The sequence below is a fragment of the Otolemur garnettii genome, unplaced genomic scaffold (assembly GCF_000181295.1).
Source record: "Otolemur garnettii isolate 467f Iridium unplaced genomic scaffold, OtoGar3 scaffold00031, whole genome shotgun sequence".
Taxonomy (NCBI): domain Eukaryota; kingdom Metazoa; phylum Chordata; class Mammalia; order Primates; family Galagidae; genus Otolemur; species Otolemur garnettii.
The window spans coordinates 1,629,409-1,651,013 of NW_003852426.1; the positions used below are offsets into that span (position 1 = coordinate 1,629,409).

Genomic DNA, 21,605 nt, shown 5'->3' on the forward strand with positions numbered 1-21,605 from the left:
CTATAAAAACTGATCTGTTACCCCCATTAAATGAGGCCTTGACAAGAAATCTGCCTGGCCTCCTCCTCTTTCTCTCGCCCATTCTCTTTACAGGCTGGGTCCCCCTCGCCCCCCGAATAACCGTGTCCCGCAGGACGGGACAAGTGTTCATGAAGAAAGAAACATAGAATGGGGGGGGGGGACATGAGGATCCAGATAATGTAACATTTTCAGTATTTGAATGAACTGAAAACTGAGCAGATCAGTAGTTCATGGAAGTGTTTTGTCTGTGAAGGATGGGGAGAAGGTCTAACCAGGTCTGCTTCCAGGGCTGCTGCGTGAGCCTCACTGGGCAGAGTGTCCATGGGTAAGCCACTGAACTTAACAAAGCTGGGAAGAAATGAGTGTATCTGATGTCTTTTGCTAACTTTCCACAGTACTGTAAATTGTTTTTATAAATAAAAACTGGGAATATATACATAAAAAAAGAAAAAGCTGCTCAATTACAAATAAGTATAAAAATGCAGAGGAGCAGAAAGAGGGAAAACCATCCACTGTCTCTGCTGGGAGGACCTGGTTACCCCTCCCTGCAGCTCCCCACAGACTGCAGCGGGAAGGGGCCCTGGAGCTGCGCTTATAGCTGCCCTGGTTTCTGTGTCTGTGCAGGGCTGCTCAGTGCAATCTGGCTGTATGGTGTATTTGGAATCTTGTTTCTCAAAGCGTTATCATCAATAAACAACTGCATGTGACATTCCAGACTCTTCTGAATCACTGCTTGTCCCCGCTGTGTGCTATTTCCAAACTGAGGGCCACTTTTCTTTTGTGGACCTTTTTTATTGTTGTAAATAATGACTGGGTAATATCCTATACCTAAAGATCTTTCTGAATTTTAGATTTTCTTGTCAAATCATAGATTTCTCAAGTAGAAATTACTATGTCAAAGGGCAGGATCATTTTTAAGGATCCTCATACTTGTTGTCAAATTGCTTTTCTAAAGCACAACACCAACTTACATTGGCTTATTCATTCACTCATTCAGCACATATTCACTGAGGCCCTACTCTGTCCTGGACTGTTCTAGATGCTGGAGATAAAAATGGTGATGAGAGTAGGTCCTTGCCTCCAAGAATGTGTTTCAGTGAGACAGACAGACAACAACAATAAAAAACAAATACTCTGATATCAGTGATAATTGTCACAGAGAAAGTATGCCTGGGCTACGAGGTTGGTGGTGCTGAGGATGGCAGGAGACTGGGCAAGATGTTTCAGAGGACTTGGGACAGCAGAGCCCTGCATGGTGAGAGGAGTGACCCATGTGGACCTGGGGAGGAGCTGCATGTGGGGGAGTCACAGCAGGGGCAGATGCTGAGATGGGATGGGGCAGTGATGAGAGGCTGGGTTAGTGGAGAGGAGTGAGCTGGGCTGACAGTGGGGGGATGAGGCCAGAAGGGCCCATGATGAGGGGCTTGTAGGAAAATGTGAGGGGCTGGGATTTCCTTGTGCCTGAGAAGGGAAGATGCTGGAGTGTTCCTGGGACATGGTGGGGAGGATGTGTTCTGATTCGCATTTGAAAGGATCACACCTTGCATGGGTGATGGACAGCAGGGTATGAAAGTCAACAGGGGCCCAGCTGGGAGGCCCTTCCTGTTTGCTACCCCAGGGAGGTGTGACACGAGATTGAATTTAGTGTTGGTATACATTTTTTAAAACTGTGGTAAAAAAAAAAAAGCAAAAAAACCTTAAAAAAGGTTCAGGGGGTGGGCCCCCCCTATCCCCAGAGTCTACACAGCCTTGATAGAGTCCTGTCCTTACTTCCGACCTGGGACATCTTCTCTTGACACCCACTGGGTCAATTTCCTATTAGGGGAGGAATGGTGTCATCTCCACCTCTGGAGAGATCCCTGTCACCGTGTTCAGGGATGGACCAAGCATCACACCCTGTGCAGAGACGAGGCTCTGAAGGCCTATGCCAAGGTGAGGACCCGCCCCCTCAGCACAGATTGCCCCAGGAAGACTGCAAACTGGGGCGGGGGCTTCCCCTCAGCTGCATCCTGGTCAGGATCATGCCAGGCGTGAGGAGTAGATTCTGGATGTTGCCTCAGGTGATGTGAGCTGGATGACTCCCAGGAGTGAGATTATATTGCTTGAGATTTTATAAAGCTCTAAAATTCTTTACTTATGATAGTCAATTCTAAAATTCTTCGGTTTAGAAATCACCATACTTGTTTTATACCTCCTACCAAAGCACATCAAAAGGCTATGGATTCAAAATCCCCAAGGAGCTAACTGGAGGGCACAAGCCCTGATGATATGATTAAACACGAACTCGTGAGCTCTGCTAGCACAGCATCACAAAAAAGTGGAGAAATTATTCAAAGGTGGCTATCGAACCTGATAAACATAGCTCATACAGCTAAAAGCTACACAGATTTCTCCACAATGTGTGACATACATCTAATGCTAAAACAGCAGATTTTACTAACAAATGACCTAGGTACAAAAGTCATAGGTTTCTCTTCCTAGGAGAAAAAAATTAAACAAAATACAAACTAAACAACCCCCCAGAGGCAATAAATCTCATTGTAGTAAAGTATATACAAATTAAGGCTTCACCTTGGCATGTAAAGAATTTTGAAATTACACTGGAACATTCCCACCAAATCATTTACATATAAACATTCAAGAGTTTGTTAAGGAATCAGCAGTGGTGCTCAGCTCCAATAAGTTAATATTGTAAATCCTTACATGTAACTTTGCTGCTATAAGGAGAGTAACTATAACCTCACCTCCAGAAATACCATAGTAATGTTGAGAATCCAAACCAGTCAAGGGGCAGGGTATTACAGCATTTGGCTCATGAAAGAGAAAGCCTGATAATTTCAATTTAACCTTTCTAACTAGAACAAGATCCAAACGTGGGAAGTTTTCCTGTTTTTCTTTGTTTTTGTGCTTTGATGCCCTTTTGTTTTTTTGAGCAAGCTGAATACATTTCCCAGTAAATGCTACCATTGGACCATGGATCTAAATGTTGAGATTTTTTACAAAATCAAAGTTTTAAGTTAGTACAATGTTCCTACTAAGTCATGGTTCAATTAGTATATCTTTCCAAATGTTAGGGGGGAAAATATGAAAAACTGACTAACATGGTCCTATAAAAATACAAAATATTTCAGGTGGCGCCTGTGGCTCAAAGGAGTAGGGCACCGGCCCCATATGTCGGAGGTGGTGCATTCAAGCCCACCCTCGGCCAAAAAACTGCCAAAAAAAATAATAAAATGCAAAGTATTTCTAAAACTATGCATTTATGAAGAAAAGGGGACTACCTCACTTTATGCGTGTGTTTGCATTTAAGGCACTATGCCAGAAGCATCTCAGTGTAGAGATCTACAATCCAGAAAAAAGGCTCTACATTTCTTTACATTAAGTTTAAGCTATTTCTTGTCCAGAATCATAAACCACAGACACTGAAATGTAGCTGTCAGATCTGAAAATATCTTTCTTTTTAGAAAATGGATTCCAGGAAGGTTAAAAAGCAATACCAGAGGGAATAGATGCAGAATTGGATGTAGTCATTCAAAGCATTCAAGTAAGAACAAGGCAATATAAATATCCAAAAAGCATCTCCTAGATGTTCAAAACAAAATGTTTAAGTTATTCCTAATTCAAGCTTTATAGCATTTCCTAGATAGGAGAAGGTAAAACAGGTAACATTTGAAAAGTCCTGAAACCTTTTTCCTTGGTTAATTACATTAGACTGTTTGCCTTTGATCAAATTCCTTCTTTTTTAGCATGGATAAAAAGTATTGCATAGGTCCACAGTTAAAATAGACAATATGTTGCAAATTAATTCTGGTATAATATATTCCAGCAAAGCTTTGAAAATAAAGATGTTGAAGTGGCTTTGGCCTAAGTTTAAATGTCATTTTTTCTGCTGATAACATCTTTGCATGTTGGATGCAACAGTATGATATGTTCAACTGTCCAGTATATGATTCTTAAATGTCACATAATGGTGGATATGGATCTATAATGTCCAAGTCACACAGATTCTTCAGCGCCATCAAATATTTACTTTCTCCCAAGTGATCAAGCCATCTATGGCAGAAGGCAAGGGTGCCAGAGTTTTCATTGATGACATTTAACAAGTGTTCTGTTCTTGGAAGCCTTATCAGCACGTATCCAACATCAAAATTTTTCATGTCACATGAACATTCGATGTCATCATGAACAACACCTTTTCCTGTACTAACAAAGGTTTCAACTGCATACACGTCTTCCTCCATTCTTGTTGCCTCTCGTCCTTTCACAACGGGCACTGTTTTCCCAGAATGTAGTCTATATTGCCCAATTGAATGCCCATTTAGATTATGGATTGTTTATTGATAGGTCTTGTCATCTATTTCAACTTCATAGATTCTGTAACTTCTTGGATGGCCTCCCCAACATCACATAGATGAACATCAATTCCAGCGCACATTATTCCAGTATTTGTAGCATCCTTTACAGCTTTTAATATTGTATCATATTTGGGATTGAAAGTGACAGTAAAAGCACAGTCAATAATCCTACTACTTATGTGTGTTCCAAAATCTATCTTACAGATGTCATACTGTAATACTGTTGTGTCACCAGCTTTAGGAGTATAACGGGCCGCACATTTATTGAGAGAACACCCAGTAGGAAATGCCAGGCCTGTATTTAATCCATTCTCTTTTATTAATTTGCATGAACAGTTTTCCAACTCTTCACAGATTTCTATCATTGTTATCCCAGGCTTGCTCAGCTCATAACATATTTTCTAACTTGTCAATGTGCTTCTGCAGCTTCTCAAAAATCATTCTAAATCTCTTCACTGACCTGATCTACAGCTTTCTTTTCTTCCCTTGTATACTCCAAGCAACTGTTTGTCCATCTTGTGGGGGTGGGTATTCACACTCCTGTCCTATGGGAAATACACCATTAGGATACAGGTCACATATTGGAACTGACAGAGGATCTGTTTGAACTTTCAATCTTCTCCTCCTTCTTCTTTCCAGTTGCTCCATCTCTGTCTTCATCACCATCTTCTCCTTCTTTCTTTTCCAATGTTTATTTTTCCAGTTGTCTTGCTACCTCATCCACTGAGGCTCATGATTCTTTATCAGGTTCTTGTTGCCCTGCAGCAGCCCCTTTACTCTTCTTCTGCCTTTTTTTCTTGGCTGCTTCTTTGGCCACAGAGGCAGCTTCCTCCTCCCTGTTGTCAGGACCCAAGTTGTCATTCAGGTGACTCCTGGAGGCCACTGCCTTCTCCACACCTGCTATGTTGCCTCAATACTGGTTGTTTTATGAAATAATGTTTTCCTATTTAATTTATTTTAACCAACACTCTGTTTTTCCAATTCTATAAAAGTTTAATTCAGTTGTATGTGTGGTAAATAGAAGTAACACACTAACTCCTTTGCAAGATGGAAGTGCCTTGCTCATCAACTTCACTTTCTTTTATTTTTTTATTAAGTCATATACACATAGATCATGAATACATTTATGCATATGTGGGGTACAGTGTTTTGATTTTTTTAATACAATTTGGAGTGCTTACATAAAACTAATTAATATAGCTTTTGCCTCATTTACTTGATTATTGTGTTAAGACGTTTTTGTTCCATACTTGATAAATTTGACTTATACCCTTGCAATATGCTCCATAGGTGTGGTCCCACTGTTTACCCTCCCTCTATCAAACCCACCCCTCTCCTCTTCATCCTGGGCTATAGTTGCGATCTATCTTTCATAAGAAAGTGTGAATAAATATAAATTGGTTTCATAGAAGTACTGAGTACATTGGATACCTTTTCTTCCATTCTTGAGATACTTTACTTAGGAGAATATGTTCCAGCTCCATCCATGTAAACATAAAAGATATAAAGTCTTCATCTGTTTTTAAAGCTGCATGGTACTACATGGTATACATATACCACTATTTATTAATCCATTCATGGATCGATGGGCACTTGGGCTTCTTCTATGACTTGGCGATTATGAACTGAGCTGCAATGAATAATCTGGTACAAATATCTTTATTGCAAAGTGATTTTTGGTCTTTTGGATATACTCCTAGTAGAGGAATTGCAGGATCCAACGGCAGGTCTGTTTTTAGATCCCTGAGGGTTCTCCAAACTTCTTTCCAAAAGAACGTATTAGCTTGCATTCTCCAGCAGTGCAGAAGTGTTCCCTTTTCTCCATGTCCACGCCAACATCTGTAGTCTTGGGATTTTGTTATGTGGGCTACTCTTACTGGAATTAGATGGTATCTCAAATACCATCTATATTTGCAGCCTCAAAATAACTTCAATGCCATTAATTTATGCTTGAAAAAACTCTATCCAGTCCATATGAAGGGACATTCCTGTAAAGACCTTCCCAAATGACTAGAAGGCTAGTCGTGTGAAATGAAGGCTCTGAAGGCAGAGCCTCATTAAGATCTGGAATTTCCTTGAAGGGGCTTGGGGAGTGGAAAGTCAAGATAAGTTAATGTGTAGCTAAGTTAAAGGTTACATCTGTTTTTTGCACCTGATTAGGTTAAAAGTTTTATGGTATTTTTGTAATATTATCTTAGAAAACCATCTGATGCCAGGTGGTTTATGATTAGTGTGTGTATGTGCAGAATTGAGAATTGTTAAAGTATATAACCTTGGAAAGAATAAACTAAGGTCACTACTTGCCTGAGCAAGTGTAGCCTCCTACTCTTCAAAAGACATTCTGACTGCTAGTTTTAACTCTGCGACTCTATCCAGAACACACACTCACGCAACAGATTTTGATTTGCATTTCTCTGATGATTAAAGATGATGAGCATTTTTTCATATACCTGTAGACCAAGCACCTATATTCTTCAAAGAAGCTTCTGTTCAAGTCTCTTACTCACAATGAAATGGGATCACTTGTTCTTTTCTTGTTAATAAGTTTGAGTTCTCTGTGGATTCTGGTTATCAGACCTTTGTCCGAAATGTAACCTGTAAATATCCTCTCCCATTCTGAGGGCAGTCTACTTGCTTTACTTATTGTGTTCTTGGCAGTGCAGAAGCTTTTTAGTTTGACCAGATCTCAGTAATGTATTTTTGGTATTGTTGCAATTGCCAGGGGGGTCCTCCTCATAGTTTTCTCCCAGGCCAATTTCTTCAAGTGTTTCCCCTGCACTCTCTCCAAGAATCTTTATAGTTTCATGTCTTATGTTTAAGTCTTTTATCTAGTGAGAGACAATTTTTGTTAGAGGTGAAATATGTGGGTCCAGTTTCAGTCTTCTACAAGTCGCCAGCCAATTCACCCAGCACTGTTTGTTAAATAGGAAATCTTTTCCCCAATTTATATTTTTGATAGGCTTATCAAAGATCAAATAATGATAAGTGTCTGGATTCATCTCTTGGTTCTCAATTCTGTTCCATACATCTACCTCTCTATTTTTATGCTAATACCATGTTGTTTTGATCAGTATAGATTTATAGTATAGTCTGAAGTCTGGTAGCGTGATTCTGCCTGATTTGTTTTTATTTCTGAGTAATGTCTTGGCTATTTGAGGTTTTTTTTGTTTCCATATAAAATGAAGTACTAGTTTTTCCAGATCTTTAAAGTATGACAAAGGTGCTTTAATGGGGATTGTTTTAAATCTATAGATTGCTTTGGGTAGTATAGACATTTTAACAATGTTGATTCTTCCCAGCCATGAGCATGGTATGTTTTACCATTTGTTGACATCTTCAGTTATTTCTTTTCTCAGAGTTTCATAGTTCTCTTTATAGAGATCTTTCATGTCCTTTGTTAGGTACACTCCCAGATATTTCATTTTCTTTGGCACTACTGTAAAGGGAATCGAGTCCTTGACTGTTTTTCAGCTTGACTATTGTTGGTATATATGAATGCTACTGATTTTTGAGTATTGATATTGTAGCCTGAGATGCTGCTGTATTCCTTGATCACTTCTAAGAGTTTGGTGGTAAAATCTCTGGGGTTTTCCAGATATACAATCATATCATCTGCAAAGAGTGAAAGTTTGATATCCTCTGATCCTATATGGATTCCCTTAATTGCCTTCTCTTGCCTGATTGCAATGGCTAAGACTTCCATTACAATGTTAAAAAGCAGTGGAGACAATGGGCAACCTTGTCTGGTTCCTGATCTGAATGGAAATGTTTTCAATTTTATTCCATTCAACATGATATTGACTGTGGGTTTGCTGTAGATAGCCTCTATCAGTTTAACAAATGTCCCTTCTATACCTATTTTCTTAAGTGTTCTGATCATGAAAGGATGGTGTTGCCGTAAAGGTCTTGCAGAAAAGCCATGTCGGAGAATAAGCATGCTTATTGAAATTGTGTTTTAAATAAAGGTGACCATCTGCTCACTCAGGCAAAATGGCAAGCTTCTTTATTTGCAGGTGGTTTATATAGGGAATTTTGTACATGAGCACAATGCAGCAATGACCTCACTGATCCATTTAAACATCATGTGCCTACCTTGTGATTAGCTTCTGATAATCCACTCAATAATCCTATCAACAAAATCCAGTTTAGCATAACTTAATGGAGAACATGTTGTTAGCCATTACTTCTTTGTTCTTATCTGATGATGCCTGAGGCTATGGAGGAACAAGGTAGATTAAATACCTGCCCTTGCTGGCCTTGTCATTTGGAGGCTATTACTTCAGATCTTTAAACAAGGCATAAAGAAACTTCTTGGGCATACAGGAATTTGTGTACAAACCTCTGCTCCCATGTAGGCCTGAAGTCAGGGTGTTTTTGCTGGAGACTTTTACAAGGAATTCTCAGGCTGGACTTCTCAAAAACCTTTCATGAGCCCAGGTTTCATCTGTGCCATTAGATACCTATATGCATTGGGTAAATTCCTCTTCTCTTGAGGTCCCCAAGCACATTTCCATTCTTGGACCTGTCAGCAAGCAACCTTCATCACACACCACAGATCAGGAAAGGTTACTCCATCGCCGGACCAGTCAGCAAGCGACCTTGGTCACTTACCACAGATCAGGAAAGGTTCCTGATGGGTATCTGGCCAGTTTTCCAAAGGGCTTTTTCACTGGCCTTATAAACTCAACCTTAATTCCTTAGCACAGTCTGGAAATGCTATTCCAGCCAAAGTCTTGGTCATGTTAGGCCCACAACTAACCTGGCCACAGGAGATTCTGCCTCAGTTTCTCACAAGTATGCTTGTACAGAGTCTTTTCACTGCTCTCTCAAATGGCATTTTTGGCCAGAGGCATATAGGCATTTCGCCTATAAGATGGCTTCACATCAGAATTCTATCAAACCTTTAAAGAGGAACTAGTACCTATATTACTGAACCTTTTCCAAAACATCGAGAAAGAAGGAATACTTCCCATTCACATTCTATGAAGCAAATATCTCCCTGATACCCAAACCAGGAAAAGACCCAACAAGAAAAGAAAATTATAGACCAATATATCTAATGAATATTTATGCAAAAATGTTCAATAACTCTGGTCCCGGACTCTTCTTTTTTTAGAGATTTTGTATAGTTGATTCTATTTCAGTACTTGATATAGGTCTGTTCAGGATTGCCACTTCTTTCTGTTTAAGTCTAGCAAGCTGGCAGGCTTTCAAGTATTTGTCAATTCCTTTCAGATTTTCATATTTCTGAGAATAGAGTTTCTTATAATATTCATTAAGGATTTTTTAAATTTCTGAGCAGTCTGTTGTTATTTGGCCTTTATCATTTCTGATTGATGAAATTAGAGATTTTACTCTTTTATTTCTGGTTAGTTTAGCCAAAGGTTTATCAATTTTATTGACCTTTTCAGAAAACCAACTTTTTGATTGGTTGATCTGTTGTATAATTCTTTTGTTTTCAATTTCATTTAATTCTACACTAATTTTGGTTATTTCTTTTCTTCTGCTGGGTTTGGGGTTGGAATGCTCTTACTTTTCCAGTTGTTTGAGATGTCCCATTAAGTTGTTGACTTCCTCGCTGTTCTTTTGAGGAAGGCTTGCAACACTATAAATTTCCCTCTTAGGACTGCCTTTAGGTGTGAAGATTTGGATGGAAAAAGTAAAACTGTCTTTGTTCACAAATAACATGACAAACTATGTTGAAATAGGACAGAATGAATAAAAACACAAGAAATTATATACGGTTAGAGGACACAAATTTAATATACAAAGGCAATGGCTTTCCTTGTGTTAGCAATGGATAATTGGAATTTTTTTTTTTTTTTTTTGAGACAGAGCCTCAAGCTGTCCCCCTGGGCAGAGTGCCGTGGCATTACAGCTCACAGCAACCTCCAACTCCTGGGCTCAAGCGAGTCTCCTGCCTCTGCCTCCCAAGTAGCTGGGACCACAGGCGCCCGCCACAACGCCTGGCTATTTTTTGGTTGCAGCCATCATTGTTGTTTGGCGGGTCCGGGCTGGGGATTCGAACCCACCACCTTAGGTGTACGTGGCTGGCGCCTTAGCCGGTTGAGCTATAGGCGCCGAGCCGGATAATTGGAATTTGAAATTAAAAACACTGTGCCATTTATGTTGGCATCACCCAAACTGAATATTAAATATAAATCTAATGAAATATGCGTAGGATATATGTAAGGAAACTGCAAAGTGCTGATGAAAGAAAGCAAAGGTCTAAACCAATGAAGAAATGTTCCATGTTTATTGGTGCAAAGACTCAATAGTTGGAAGATGTTGGTTCTTACCAAATTAATCTATAAATTCAACAGGGTTCCAATAAAAATCCCAAAGAGGAATTATCTGGATATTTACAAACTGACTCCAGTGTTTACACAATGAAGTAATAGAAATGGGTTATGCATAATAATATACAATGAGAACAAAGTCAGAGTGTTACCAGAATTTCTTTCCTCAGTAGGTCCTTGGTCTCAGGGATTTGAAGAATAAAACCACAGACCTTAGATCAATAGTAAGATGGGATTTATTATACAGATCAGAATACAGAAAAAGCACCAAAGCTTCTGGCAGAGAGAAAGACTAAAGTCAGAAAATCTCTGCCTAGGTTCTTCCTTCAGGGGAATATATAGTCACATAGTGAGTTACATTTGGAGTTACATTTGGCCAAGACTTAGTAATGAATGGATTCAGTTCCTTCCACTAGGGGCTGAGCTTCCCCTCATGAAGTTGCCCAGGCCTAGGAAACTTACATGAAATTGACAGGCCTAGGAAATAGGGGATCTCTGTACATCCCTGAATAGGGGAACCCTGTGTCACCCTCCGGCCTGTGAAATGCTCACAGGGGAGTATCGCAGCCAGAGGAGTGTTCTCTAAGTCCAAGGGTGGTACTAGGGTTGGCACCATGGTCTCCCTCAACTTCCCAGGGACCCGCACTCTTTGGAGCACCTCTCCAAACTACAGTTGGGTCTCCAGACCTCCCCTTCCTGTCCTGTGGCCAGGGATAGCAACGCAGAAGGAGTGGCAGATCTTCCCCACTGCCTGGCGCTGCCCAAGCCAGGGCACCACCCACACTGTATCAAGAGGACTGGCAATAAAGGACTTCGACAGTTACTATAAAGTTAAAAGTAGTAATCAAGACAGTGTGACATTGGTCAAAGAAGAGACAAATAGAACAACAGAACAGAACAGAGAGCCCAGAAATGCACCCACATAAATAGAGTCAACTGACATGTGACAGACAAAGACAATACAATACAGAAAGGATAATCTTTTGAATAATTGGTGCTAGAACAACTGGACATCTATATGCAAAAAATGTGAAATGAAAAGAGCTATCTTGAAGGGGTGCTGTGCAGGTCACCTGTCATAGGTATAGAAAGTGCCCAGCAGGGTCTCTGACACTTGTTTAGCACTCACAGTAAGGTAAAGGGTAGAGGGTGGAATTCAATATCCCTCAACCCCCAACCCCTTAAGACAGTGGTTCTCAACCTTCCTAATGCTGTGACCCTTTAATACAGTTCCTCATGTTGTGGTGACCCCCAACCATAAAATTATTTCCATTGCTACTTCATAACTATAATTTTGCTACTGTTATGAATCATAATATAAATATCTGATATGCAGGATATATTTTCATTGTTACAAAGGGGTCACAACCCACAGGTTGAGAAATGCTTCCTTAAGAGTTTCCCATAAAGGCTACAATGATTCACATCAGTCACCTGGCCTTGCCAACCCCTGGGAAGAATGCAGTACTGAAAGGACCATCAGGACACTGGCCATAGGGGGAGCAGCTCTTTACCTCATTTATAATGATGACCATAATCCCCTGCTTGTTTCTGGCTGGACAAAGGCTCCCCCTGCAGAGACCATGCCAAAATTCTCTTCTCATTAAGACTCTATTATGACTCAGGAATAACAAAAAATAAATAAATGTACACAGTCATTTAGCACTAGGTAATCCAGTTTACATGTCTGTCTTCATTCCTTCATTTTCATTCTTATGAGATCCACAGCTCATCCAGTATTTGAACTAACCCAAAATCTGTCAATTCCTTAGTTCTCACAGATGATCAAAGCCAACATCTCCAGACTATTTTAAGTTATGGTTTAAGATGACCTACTGTAAATTAGTTCATAGATGGTTGGAAGAAGAAACAGAGTGCATCTAAGAAGAAACTTAGATGGTTGGAATGTCCAGTTTTCAAGGACACTTGTTACTACATGATGTAGATTTTCTTGCAGGAGTCTCATTTGTTGGCCTTTTGTCCCAATAGGTGCTAATTTACAAATGTGGTTAGTTTATCTTCAGTGTTAGTTCGTGGTGTGTTCCTTAACCTCATACTAGATAGTTTCCCAAGTCTGTAACTGCAGTAGTTTGGATTTCTTTTATAATACACTGCAATTGAAGCATGAGTCACAAATAATCCTGTCACTAAGAGACAAGAGGGAAAGCTCCTCTCTCCTAAACATTTCATAAACGTTCTTAGACCTTTTTACATTGAATGAGAATAAGTCAGCTGATTAGGAATGTGAGGGCTTTGTCCTCATCTGAATTGTTTCAGCCCCTAACTGTGAGAACTACTGACCACTAGGAAGGTCTCTCTGCCTTTTCTTGAACCATCCTTCATGACAGAGGCCACATTTCCCTCCCACTCCAGAGTGATATCCCAATTGCAATCTGGTGAGCAGCTGTCCACTCTCCAGCAATCCTGCCTTCTCAGGCATGTTCTCTTGTCTGAGCACCTTCCTTCTCCCAGATGATCTAATAAACTGGGACCATCCACTGCCTTCTCAGCCACCTCTGCCCTCAACACAGCAGCCAGTATGGGAGGAACTGGGGGTGTCTAGAAGGAAGAGATAGTTCTGATGTGCTTGCATGGTTGATTACTTTATGTTTTTTTAAAATAGTAGTTTAGAAAATTTGATTAAAACTTAATTATAGATTATAAAAAGGAAATAGAGACCAAAGAGGTGAATGTTGAGGAAGGCACGTACACAGGACACAAAAGCAGGGTGGAGAACACCAGAAGTGTGTTGAATAAGCACAGAGGCCTGGCAGTTTTAAGACAAAGACCTGTCTTGCCATGGCTTCATCTTTTCCCCAGTGGGACTCTGGATAAAGGTTACTACTGAGAGGGGACCCTGAGGAGGCAGGATGTGCCTATCAGTGAGAGTCCATGATGTGAAGGGGATTGGGAAAGATAATGAGCAGGTCCAGGATATGCTGGGAACAGTGAAAGCAAGGAATCTCATTAAGAGAGAAAAAACATCTGGGGGAGATAAGAGGAACATGCTTCTTGCTTTCCAGTTCTCTGTATAGCCTTGCAGTTAGCCTGTCTGCTGACAGGGTTCTGAGAGGCCTAACGACCTCTCGTAGAGTTTGTGTGTGTAGTCTGATTGTGGTCTGCTTAAACATCCTGCTTCTAAGCTCTGTTCTGTTTCATTAACTGCATCCTAATTCTTTAGTTTAACGCAAGAGTAGAATATAAGTGAAGAATAACTTAGCTAAAGTGGTTAAAGAGCAGATGGGTTAAAGTGGTAAACAAAAGTGTTTTTTACCTTCTCCCATGACTATTCATTTGTTGATTGAATACAATGTATGTAATAAATACTGAGTTAACCCAGAACAGGAGTCCTTCGCTTTTCCTCACTGTTGGTGGCACTGGACCCCCTCCCCTTAACTCTTTTTAAATCTATCTTTCTTTCATTCTTTAAAGCTATTTCTTTCATTCTTTTGTCACCACAAAGCACTGGGAAAGAACCCATGGTGTAGTCTGGTGCTGGTCCCTGACATCCAGAGACTCTGTTAAAAGAGAATTCATACAATGTCCCTATTTTGCTCAAAACTGCCCTCTAGGAGGGGCGAGGCGGCTCACGCCTATAATCCTAGAACTTTGGGAAGCCCAGGCGGGTGGATTGCTTGAGCTCAGGAGGTTGAGACCAGCCTGAGCAAGAGCAAGACCCTATCTCTAAAAATAGCCACACGCCTTGTGGTAGGCACCTGTAGTCCCAGCTACATGTGAGGCTGAAGGAAGAGAATCATTTCTGCACAACAATTTGAGGTTGCTATAAGCTGTGATGCCACGGCACTCTACCAAGGGCAACAAAGTGAGACTCTGTCTCAAAAAACCCCAAAAAACAAAAACAAAACCCCCAAAATCTGCCCTCTAACTCCCCATCTTGATCACTGTAAAGGTCACACCCTTTCCACCCCCTCTAGGTCTACCTGCTCTAGCCCCATCTCTGACCTCATCTTGGTGACTCTGTCTAGCCCTCCTGGCCTCCTGCTCTTCCCAGAACACAGAAACCTTCCTGCTCCAGTGCATTTGGGCTGAAGATTATTCCCCCTGCATGGAAAGAACTTTCCCAGACATCCTCATAGATAATTCATCACGTCCTTCAAATCTTTCCTCAAAGATTACCTTTGTGACAAGTCCCACTCAGCACAATTAACCACCATCCCTGTCCCCACAGAACCTGTAATGTTCCTGGTAACCCTTCCCATCTTCTAACATAAAAATGTTGCTTATTTTCTCTGCTCATAGAATATCGTCTGTCTCTTCAACATGTGCTCCACAAAACTTGCAATTTTTCTATTTTATACTTCAATGATGTTTCTTAGATACAGAAACAGTCTGTGCTGTATCTGGCAGACAAATATCTCATGCTGAAATCATTGCTGCCTATGCTTTTCTCCCCAGTGCTGTTGGGTGCCCTCACTCGCCCTGACCCTCCTGCATACTACAGCACACAGTGATATTTCTCTCCTCAGAAATAACAATCCTTAACTATGGGTCCAATTTTTCAAACAAGTTTTGTTTAATTTATTTTGCAAATAAATCTAACTTAGAGCCTGATTTAGAAAATCCATGAGTTTGGAATGGAGCCTGTGCTAAGATTGCTAGAACCAAGAACAGGGAAGGGGCGGGATAGCAGGGAGAAGAGAAAATATGCCTAAAATGAGAAGTGATGGGCTCCTTCCTCTCTGCTGATTCCAGAATCCTTTAAGATTCCTTTAATTCCAGATTCCTTTAAAAAGGTTGGGGCAGCATCGTGGATAGAACTGGAGGAGGTTGTATTAAATGCAAAAAGTCAGGCACAGAAAGACAAATGTTGTGTGTGTTCTCTCCAGGAAGGGAGAGCAAAAAAAAAAAAAAAAAAAAATTAATCTCATGGAGGTAGCAAATAGGATGGTAGTTACTAGAGGCTGGGAAGGGTAGTGTGGAGGGGGAACTGAAGAGGACTTGGTAAATGGGTACAAAAACAGTTAGATGCAAGAAATGAGACCCAGTGTTAGTAGCTCAAGAAAGTGACTACAGTTAACAATAGGCTGGATGCGGTGGTTCATGCCTGTGGAAGGATCGCTTGACGCCATGAGTTCAAGCCCACCCTGTGCAATAGTGAGGCCCTATCTCTACAAACAATTTTTTAAAAAGTTAGCTGGGGATGGTGTTGGGGCTGAGGCAGGAGAAATGTTTGAGCCCACGAGTTTGAGGTTGCAGTGAGCTATGATGATGCCATTGCATTCAAGCCCATGCAACAAAGTGAGACCCTGTCACAAAACAAATTTTTAACACGATAGTTTATTGTATATTTCAAAATATTGAGAAGATTTAGTCTAAATCTAATTTAGAATGTTCCCTACAAAAAGATAAATGTTTGAGGTGATGGATACCCTAATACTCAGATTTGATCATTACACATTGTATGCTTGTATCAAAATAAAACAAGTACCCCATAAATATAAACAACTATTCTGTATTCATAAAAATTAAAACTAAAATAATAAAAAGGTTGGGGAAAATATGGAAAATGCTATCTAGGAAAGAGCCCTAGAAGGAGGGCAATACCTGCACAGGTGTGAAAATTCTATCCTGTTTGCAGGGGCTGCCCTGGGCCATGTGTCAGTCTCTGAGATCCTAGGTCCTGCTGGGACAAGGTTCTACTGAAAGGACATGGACAATGGAACAGTGAGGATGACCCTGTCAAATAGTGACCACAAAAATCCTGTGACAGACTGAGCACTGACTGGGCACAGGCTCCATCCAACTCTGGCTCCTCACAGCCTTTTCCTATTCCCACCTGCAGCAGACTCAGCACAGCAAACACACAGATTCCGGAAGGTTCTCAGATCTTCCTTTTATTTCCCCTCTGGCCTCTCTCTACCTCCCAAGTAGCTGGGACCACAGGCGCCCGCCACAATGCCTGGCTATTTTTTTCTTTCTTTTTTTTTTTTTGGTTGCAGCCGTCATTGTTTTTTGGCAGGCCCGGGCTGGATTCGAACCCACCACCTTAGGTGTATGTGGCTGGCACCTTAGCCACTTGAGCCACAGGCACCAAGCCTAGATTCAAATTCTTATTCTGAGTAAGGAAGCAGGTTAGTTAGTGCACCATGAAGTTAAGACAGAGATGGAGATGTCCCACTCTCACCTCTCTGCAACAGGAAAGATAATCAGGAAAGCACACAGGTCAGTGTGAGAGAAGGGGTCACTGTGGACATGGGGGTAGGGTGGACGACGCTCCACCTCTTCACAATAGGCAAGCAGGGATGTAGAGTCATCCAGAAGCATTTACAGAAAGAGAAGTCAGAGCCTCTTAAAGTCATAAGGGGAAACATGAACACGTAGCCACAGGCAGCTTTCTCAGGCTATAGAAAAAAATAAGAAAAAAATTGAGGTCAGTTCTGGTAAGTGGTGACACTCTGAATAGCCCACCACATATGCAGAATGTCTCATCAAAAAACCTCACAGCCCAGCTGTGTCCCCTTTGCCTCACCTCACCCTTACATCACACCCTCTGGGTCTCACCCTTACATCACATCCTCTGGGTCTCAAGCTAGCTGTAAGAGACCCATTGGATCCCAGACTGGTGTCACTGCCTGGTTTACCAAAACCGGACCTGGTCAGAGTCCACAGAAAATGTGGCTAAAGAAGGAATTAGTGGCTATGAGCTCCGCCATGGGCTCCTGTCTACACTATCCCAAAGGCCTCACAGATCACCAACCCCATACTTACTTGCAGCCTGAGTGTACCTCCCTCCATTTCCACCTGTGGGAAGAAAATGTCCTTTGAGAGGCCAGGAAGCAGGCAGGACCATGTGGTCCTAGAGGAACCCTCTGCTCTTGGATCCCAGAGAAGTTTCCAGAACTATGCCTAAAGAGCCAGGGCAGAATCAAGAATCACAGGAGAAGGAAAGAGTTGATCAACTGCCCTCCTGGAGGGCAGAATGGACAGGACAACATGGAGGTCTATCCTGAGTAAGGTCCTTCCTCCTTTACCCCTTCTGGGGGATCAAGCAATCATTACAGCGCAATCATTACATTAAAACTCTGTTCTTCACTGTCAGATGTGCTATATAAAAGAGTAAGTGTTGGCACACAGGGTGCCAGGCTGGGTAAGCAGGTATATGTGGATGGCACTTCCCAGCAGTGGGGTGGGGGCACTCTGCTACTTGGAGTTGAAACTCCAGTGAAACAAGAAAATGCAGACCTCACCTCTCACTGCTTCTGTACCTGAGCTCTTCTTCCTCCACATCACAGCAGCGACCACAGCTCCAGTGAGCAAAGCTCCAAGGAGAAGCAGGCCAGCAACAATGCTCACCATGGGCATGCTGGGCTGGGAAGATGGCTCTGGGAAAGGACAGGAAGGTGAGGGGCCTGACCCCAGGCCTCAGCCCTGAGCCTTCTAAAGGGCTCCAGAAAGGCCCCTCTTGAGAAGAAATGTGATGCCCTCGCTCCCCTTCTTACCCCATCTCAGGGTGAGGGGCTCCTGCAGCCCCTCATGCTGCACATGGCACGTATATCTCTGCTCCTCTCCAGGAAGCACCACCACAGCCACCCACTTCTGGAAAGTTCTGTTGTCCCCTGAAGGCCTGGTTTCTATAAACTCTATGTCCTGGATCTGGTCCTCCCCATCCCGCTGCCAGGTCAGTGTGATCTCCGCAGGGTAGAAGCTCAGGGCCCAGCACCTCAGGGTGGCCTCATGGTCAGAGGTGGGGTGGTGGGTCACACGAGTCTTTGGGGGATCTGAGGGGAAGATTAAGAAAATTCAGGCATTTTGTATCCCTCATAGATGCTCCAGCAGCACTCATGTGACATCCTAAGAAAGGACAGGACAACTGGGGTGGGGAAGGGAGTGCAAAACCCAGATGCCAGCCTGGACCCAGAGGTCCTATTCCTTGAAAGGTCCAGTCTCTGAAGAGAACAGGAACTTCTGGTCCTGACCTGAGTGGAGGCTGGGTGACCCAAAAGGGCTGGAATCAGACCTCCCAACACACTGAACAGGGCCCAGAACAAGTCCTCAGAGAAAAGGTCATGACTAAGACTACTGCAAGGTCAGAGGTAACTGCTGGTCAGTATTGCAGGGACTGTCTGTTCCTCTGCTCCCTGGGAGACTTCATCCCTAACTGTCCCCAAGGGAAGGAAAGGCCATCAGAGTCACTCTGATATGAGATCTGGACACTTGGGGAATTTTCCTGCTTTGGACCAGAGGGAGGGCGATATTCTAACCTTGGTCCCATTTTCCTCACCTCCTTGAGGACCGGGAGAGGGGAGATCTACAGAAGATGTGGGAAGCGCCCCGCACCCCGCCTACCCGCACTCTGCTGCGTGTCCTTTCCCTTCTCTAGGTGTCTGCCTAGCGGCTCCACGCACTCGGCTCCCAGGGAGGCCCGGATCTGCTCTGCCACGTCCGCCGCCTCCCACTTGCGCTGGGTTATCTGAGCCGCAGTGTCCGCAGCAGTCCAGGAGCGCAGGTCCTGGTTCAGGGCGATGTAGTCTGTGCCGTCGTAGGCGGACTGCAAGTACCCGCGGAGGAGACGCCCGTCCGGCCCCACGTCGCAGCCGAACATCAACAGGATGGTGTGAGACCCTGGCCCCGCCCCCGCGGTCAGCCGCGCCCACCGGCCCCGCCCCGCCCCGACCAACCCGAGCGGATTTTGTTCTAAACTGAAAACAAAACCGCGTTGAAAGTCTCAGGGGGGTCCCGCAGCCTCAGGGTGACTCGCAGACCCGGAAACTCAAGCCATGCGGGATTGTCCGTGTAGGGGGAGAGGTCAAGCCCTGCGTCTCTCACCGTCCTGGCTCTGGTTGTAATAGCCGAGCAGTGTCTGCAGGTTAGCTCGGTCAATCTGTGCGCGGCGGTTGGCGCCCTCTGTCAGATAGTCCAAATACTCCGGCCCCTCCCACTCCACCCAGGGCGCCCGCGGCTCCACCCTCGGATTCTTGTCGTCTCTGTCGAACCGCACGAACTGCGTGTCATCCACGTAGCCGACGGCGATGAAGCGGGGCTCCCCGCGGCCGGGCCGGGACACGGTGGTGAAGAGATACCTCATGGAGTGGGAGCCTGGGGGCGAGGGACTGAAACGGCTTCCCGGACCTGCGTCCCCGCAGCGCGGTCCCCTCGCCCTCCTGACAGAGGCCGTTTCCCTCCCGATGCCGCAGTCACCCGCCCACGTCTGGGTCAGGGTCAGGGCCGAGAGCAGCTGGAGGAGGGTTGGAAGGGCTGTGACTTCCATCCTCTGAGTCTGAGGAGACGCTGAGTCCGGGTATGTCAGTGAAGACTTAACCGGGAACCGCGGCGATGCTAATTAGCTTTTCTGGAAACAGACACCCCATGAGAGTGAGAATTGGAGCCGCGTCAAGAGTATCCAGGAAGGATCTACCTGACACGGATTGGGAGACTGAGAAGTGAACCTTTGCTGAGAAGGGGAATTCCCAGCGCTGAGCTTCCCTGCCCCCACACCACTCTCAGGGAGGAGACCCTCACAGACACACTCAGAACCTGGGACTTAGCACGGACCCCTTTTCTCCCGCCCCGAGCTGTTTGTCCTGCTGTCTCTAGAGTCCTGGCCTAGGAGCTATCTGACCTCCAGGCTGGGTCCAGCCCCTTTCCTGAATCTTCTCCCTGACCTGGACTCCCTGCTTCCTACTCTTTTCCTTTCCGCCTGGACTCTTCTAGAACAAAACTCACCCCAGGGAACTTGATGCCAGACTGAACTCTCCTTGGGACTGAAGGTGTGGAGGCGGCTACCGAACTCTCCTACGACTGGGAAAGAAGAGGTCAGGCCTCTCCCCTTCCTGTCCTTTCCCAGAGCCATCTTCCCATGATGCCAGACTGAACTCTCCTACGACTGAAGGTGGTTTTTCTCTTTAAACCCGGAGAAGTTGTGTCTAAACACACCTGATAGAGATTCTCATAGAGACCAGTTTCCTTCTTGCTTATTAACTAGAGTGGGTACCACAATCTAGGTAACCCCTGAATGATCAGGAATCTAACCTGTAACAGAAATGATGTTGGCCCCTTGATAGAGCCATGTGTCTAAACGCATTAGTTACACTCACAAAGCTCCCAAGTTTTACTTTCCAGGATTATGTTATGTATCTTGGATTCTGAGTTGCTGTATTTTAAAATTTTCTTCATTCTACAGCCCTTAGTCTGTACCTGTGAGTCCACAACATATCTTCATATAAAGAAGCACAATTTGTTGCTGTGTATTTCAATCAGGAGTTGTAGGACTTTAATCACTTCGAACCTGAACTTGCTGAGTCAAAATGCCCTTCTCCAGTGCTCATGCATTGCCTGTTTTTATGAATTATTCACATCTAAGCTATGTGCATCTTTTGAAGGGAACACTTGGTTTTTTTTTTAAACTTGATTCACATTCGGAGGTAATTAGCTTTTAGGCAACCCCACAAATGTATTAATTATCAAAGCAAAGAGCACCCTGCTAGATTTTATTAAAAATCTATAAAACACTAAATTTAAATCTGAGAATTCAGCTGCTTTATAATTCTTTCCCTCCTGTTCCTCACTTCCTGCTTCTCTAGACCTTCCCTCTGCCTATCTCATCCCTCAGGATTTTTCTCCCCTTAGTCTAGGGTGACCAGAAGTCCCGATTTTGGCGGGACAGTCCCGCTTTTCAATAATTTGTCCCGCGTCCCCGCGGCATTTTAAAAAAGTCCCGATTTTTGGAAAGAATGCACAAACGGGCTGGAGAACAAGAAGGGAATATGCGGTTTTCGGCGGCCATATGGCTATTTCGCCAGAATATGAGTTTTATATTATTTTTGTTAATTTTATAATGTTAAACTGTAATAAATAATTGCTGAGAAGCGATTATCGAGAACTGCTTATCAAAGTCTGCCTTGTTGTCAGGCCCTGCCCTGCCCCGCCCCGCCCCCTTCGCCCCCACCCATGTTGTCCCGCCTTACAGATG

General features: G+C 43.4%; 1 protein-coding gene and 1 pseudogene across 3 annotated transcripts; both read right to left on the bottom strand.

The window, feature by feature from the left end:
* Positions 1-4,355: 4,355 nt before the first annotated feature.
* Positions 4,356-12,210, bottom strand: LOC100954080 (annotated as a pseudogene).
* A 5,148-nt stretch (positions 12,211-17,358) lies between these two features.
* On the bottom strand, positions 17,359-19,904 carry LOC100954387 (class I histocompatibility antigen, Gogo-OKO alpha chain-like). Of its 3 annotated transcripts, none has more exons than XM_023512791.1 (6): positions 19,835-19,904; positions 19,463-19,732; positions 18,983-19,258; positions 18,136-18,414; positions 17,902-18,018; positions 17,359-17,437 (listed from the first exon to the last, which is right to left on the bottom strand). In XM_023512791.1, exons 1-6 carry the CDS (start codon positions 19,902-19,904, stop codon positions 17,379-17,381), a joined length of 1,071 nt encoding a protein of 356 aa, XP_023368559.1. In that variant the 3' UTR covers positions 17,359-17,378. The 3 variants fall into 3 exon arrangements, with proteins under 3 accessions (XP_023368559.1, XP_023368558.1, XP_023368560.1); XM_023512790.1 differs by having other exon boundaries at positions 17,884-18,018; XM_023512792.1 differs by lacking the exon at positions 17,359-17,437 and adding an exon at positions 17,493-17,542.
* Positions 19,905-21,605: the final 1,701 nt, after the last annotated feature.

Excerpts from the sequence above, each read along its gene's own strand:
- LOC100954387 (XM_023512790.1), bottom strand. The coding sequence starts at position 19,904 with ATGGAAGTCACAGCCCTTCCAACCCTCCTCCAGCTGCTCTCGGCCCTG. Across the intron at positions 18,019-18,135 it reads GCCCCTCACCCTGAGATGGG|AGCCATCTTCCCAGCCCAGC; the intron begins GTAAGAAGGGGA and ends GTCCTTTCCCAG. Across the intron at positions 17,438-17,883 it reads AGGTACAGAAGCAGTGAGAG|GTGGAAATGGAGGGAGGTAC; the intron begins GTGAGGTCTGCA and ends TTCTTCCCACAG.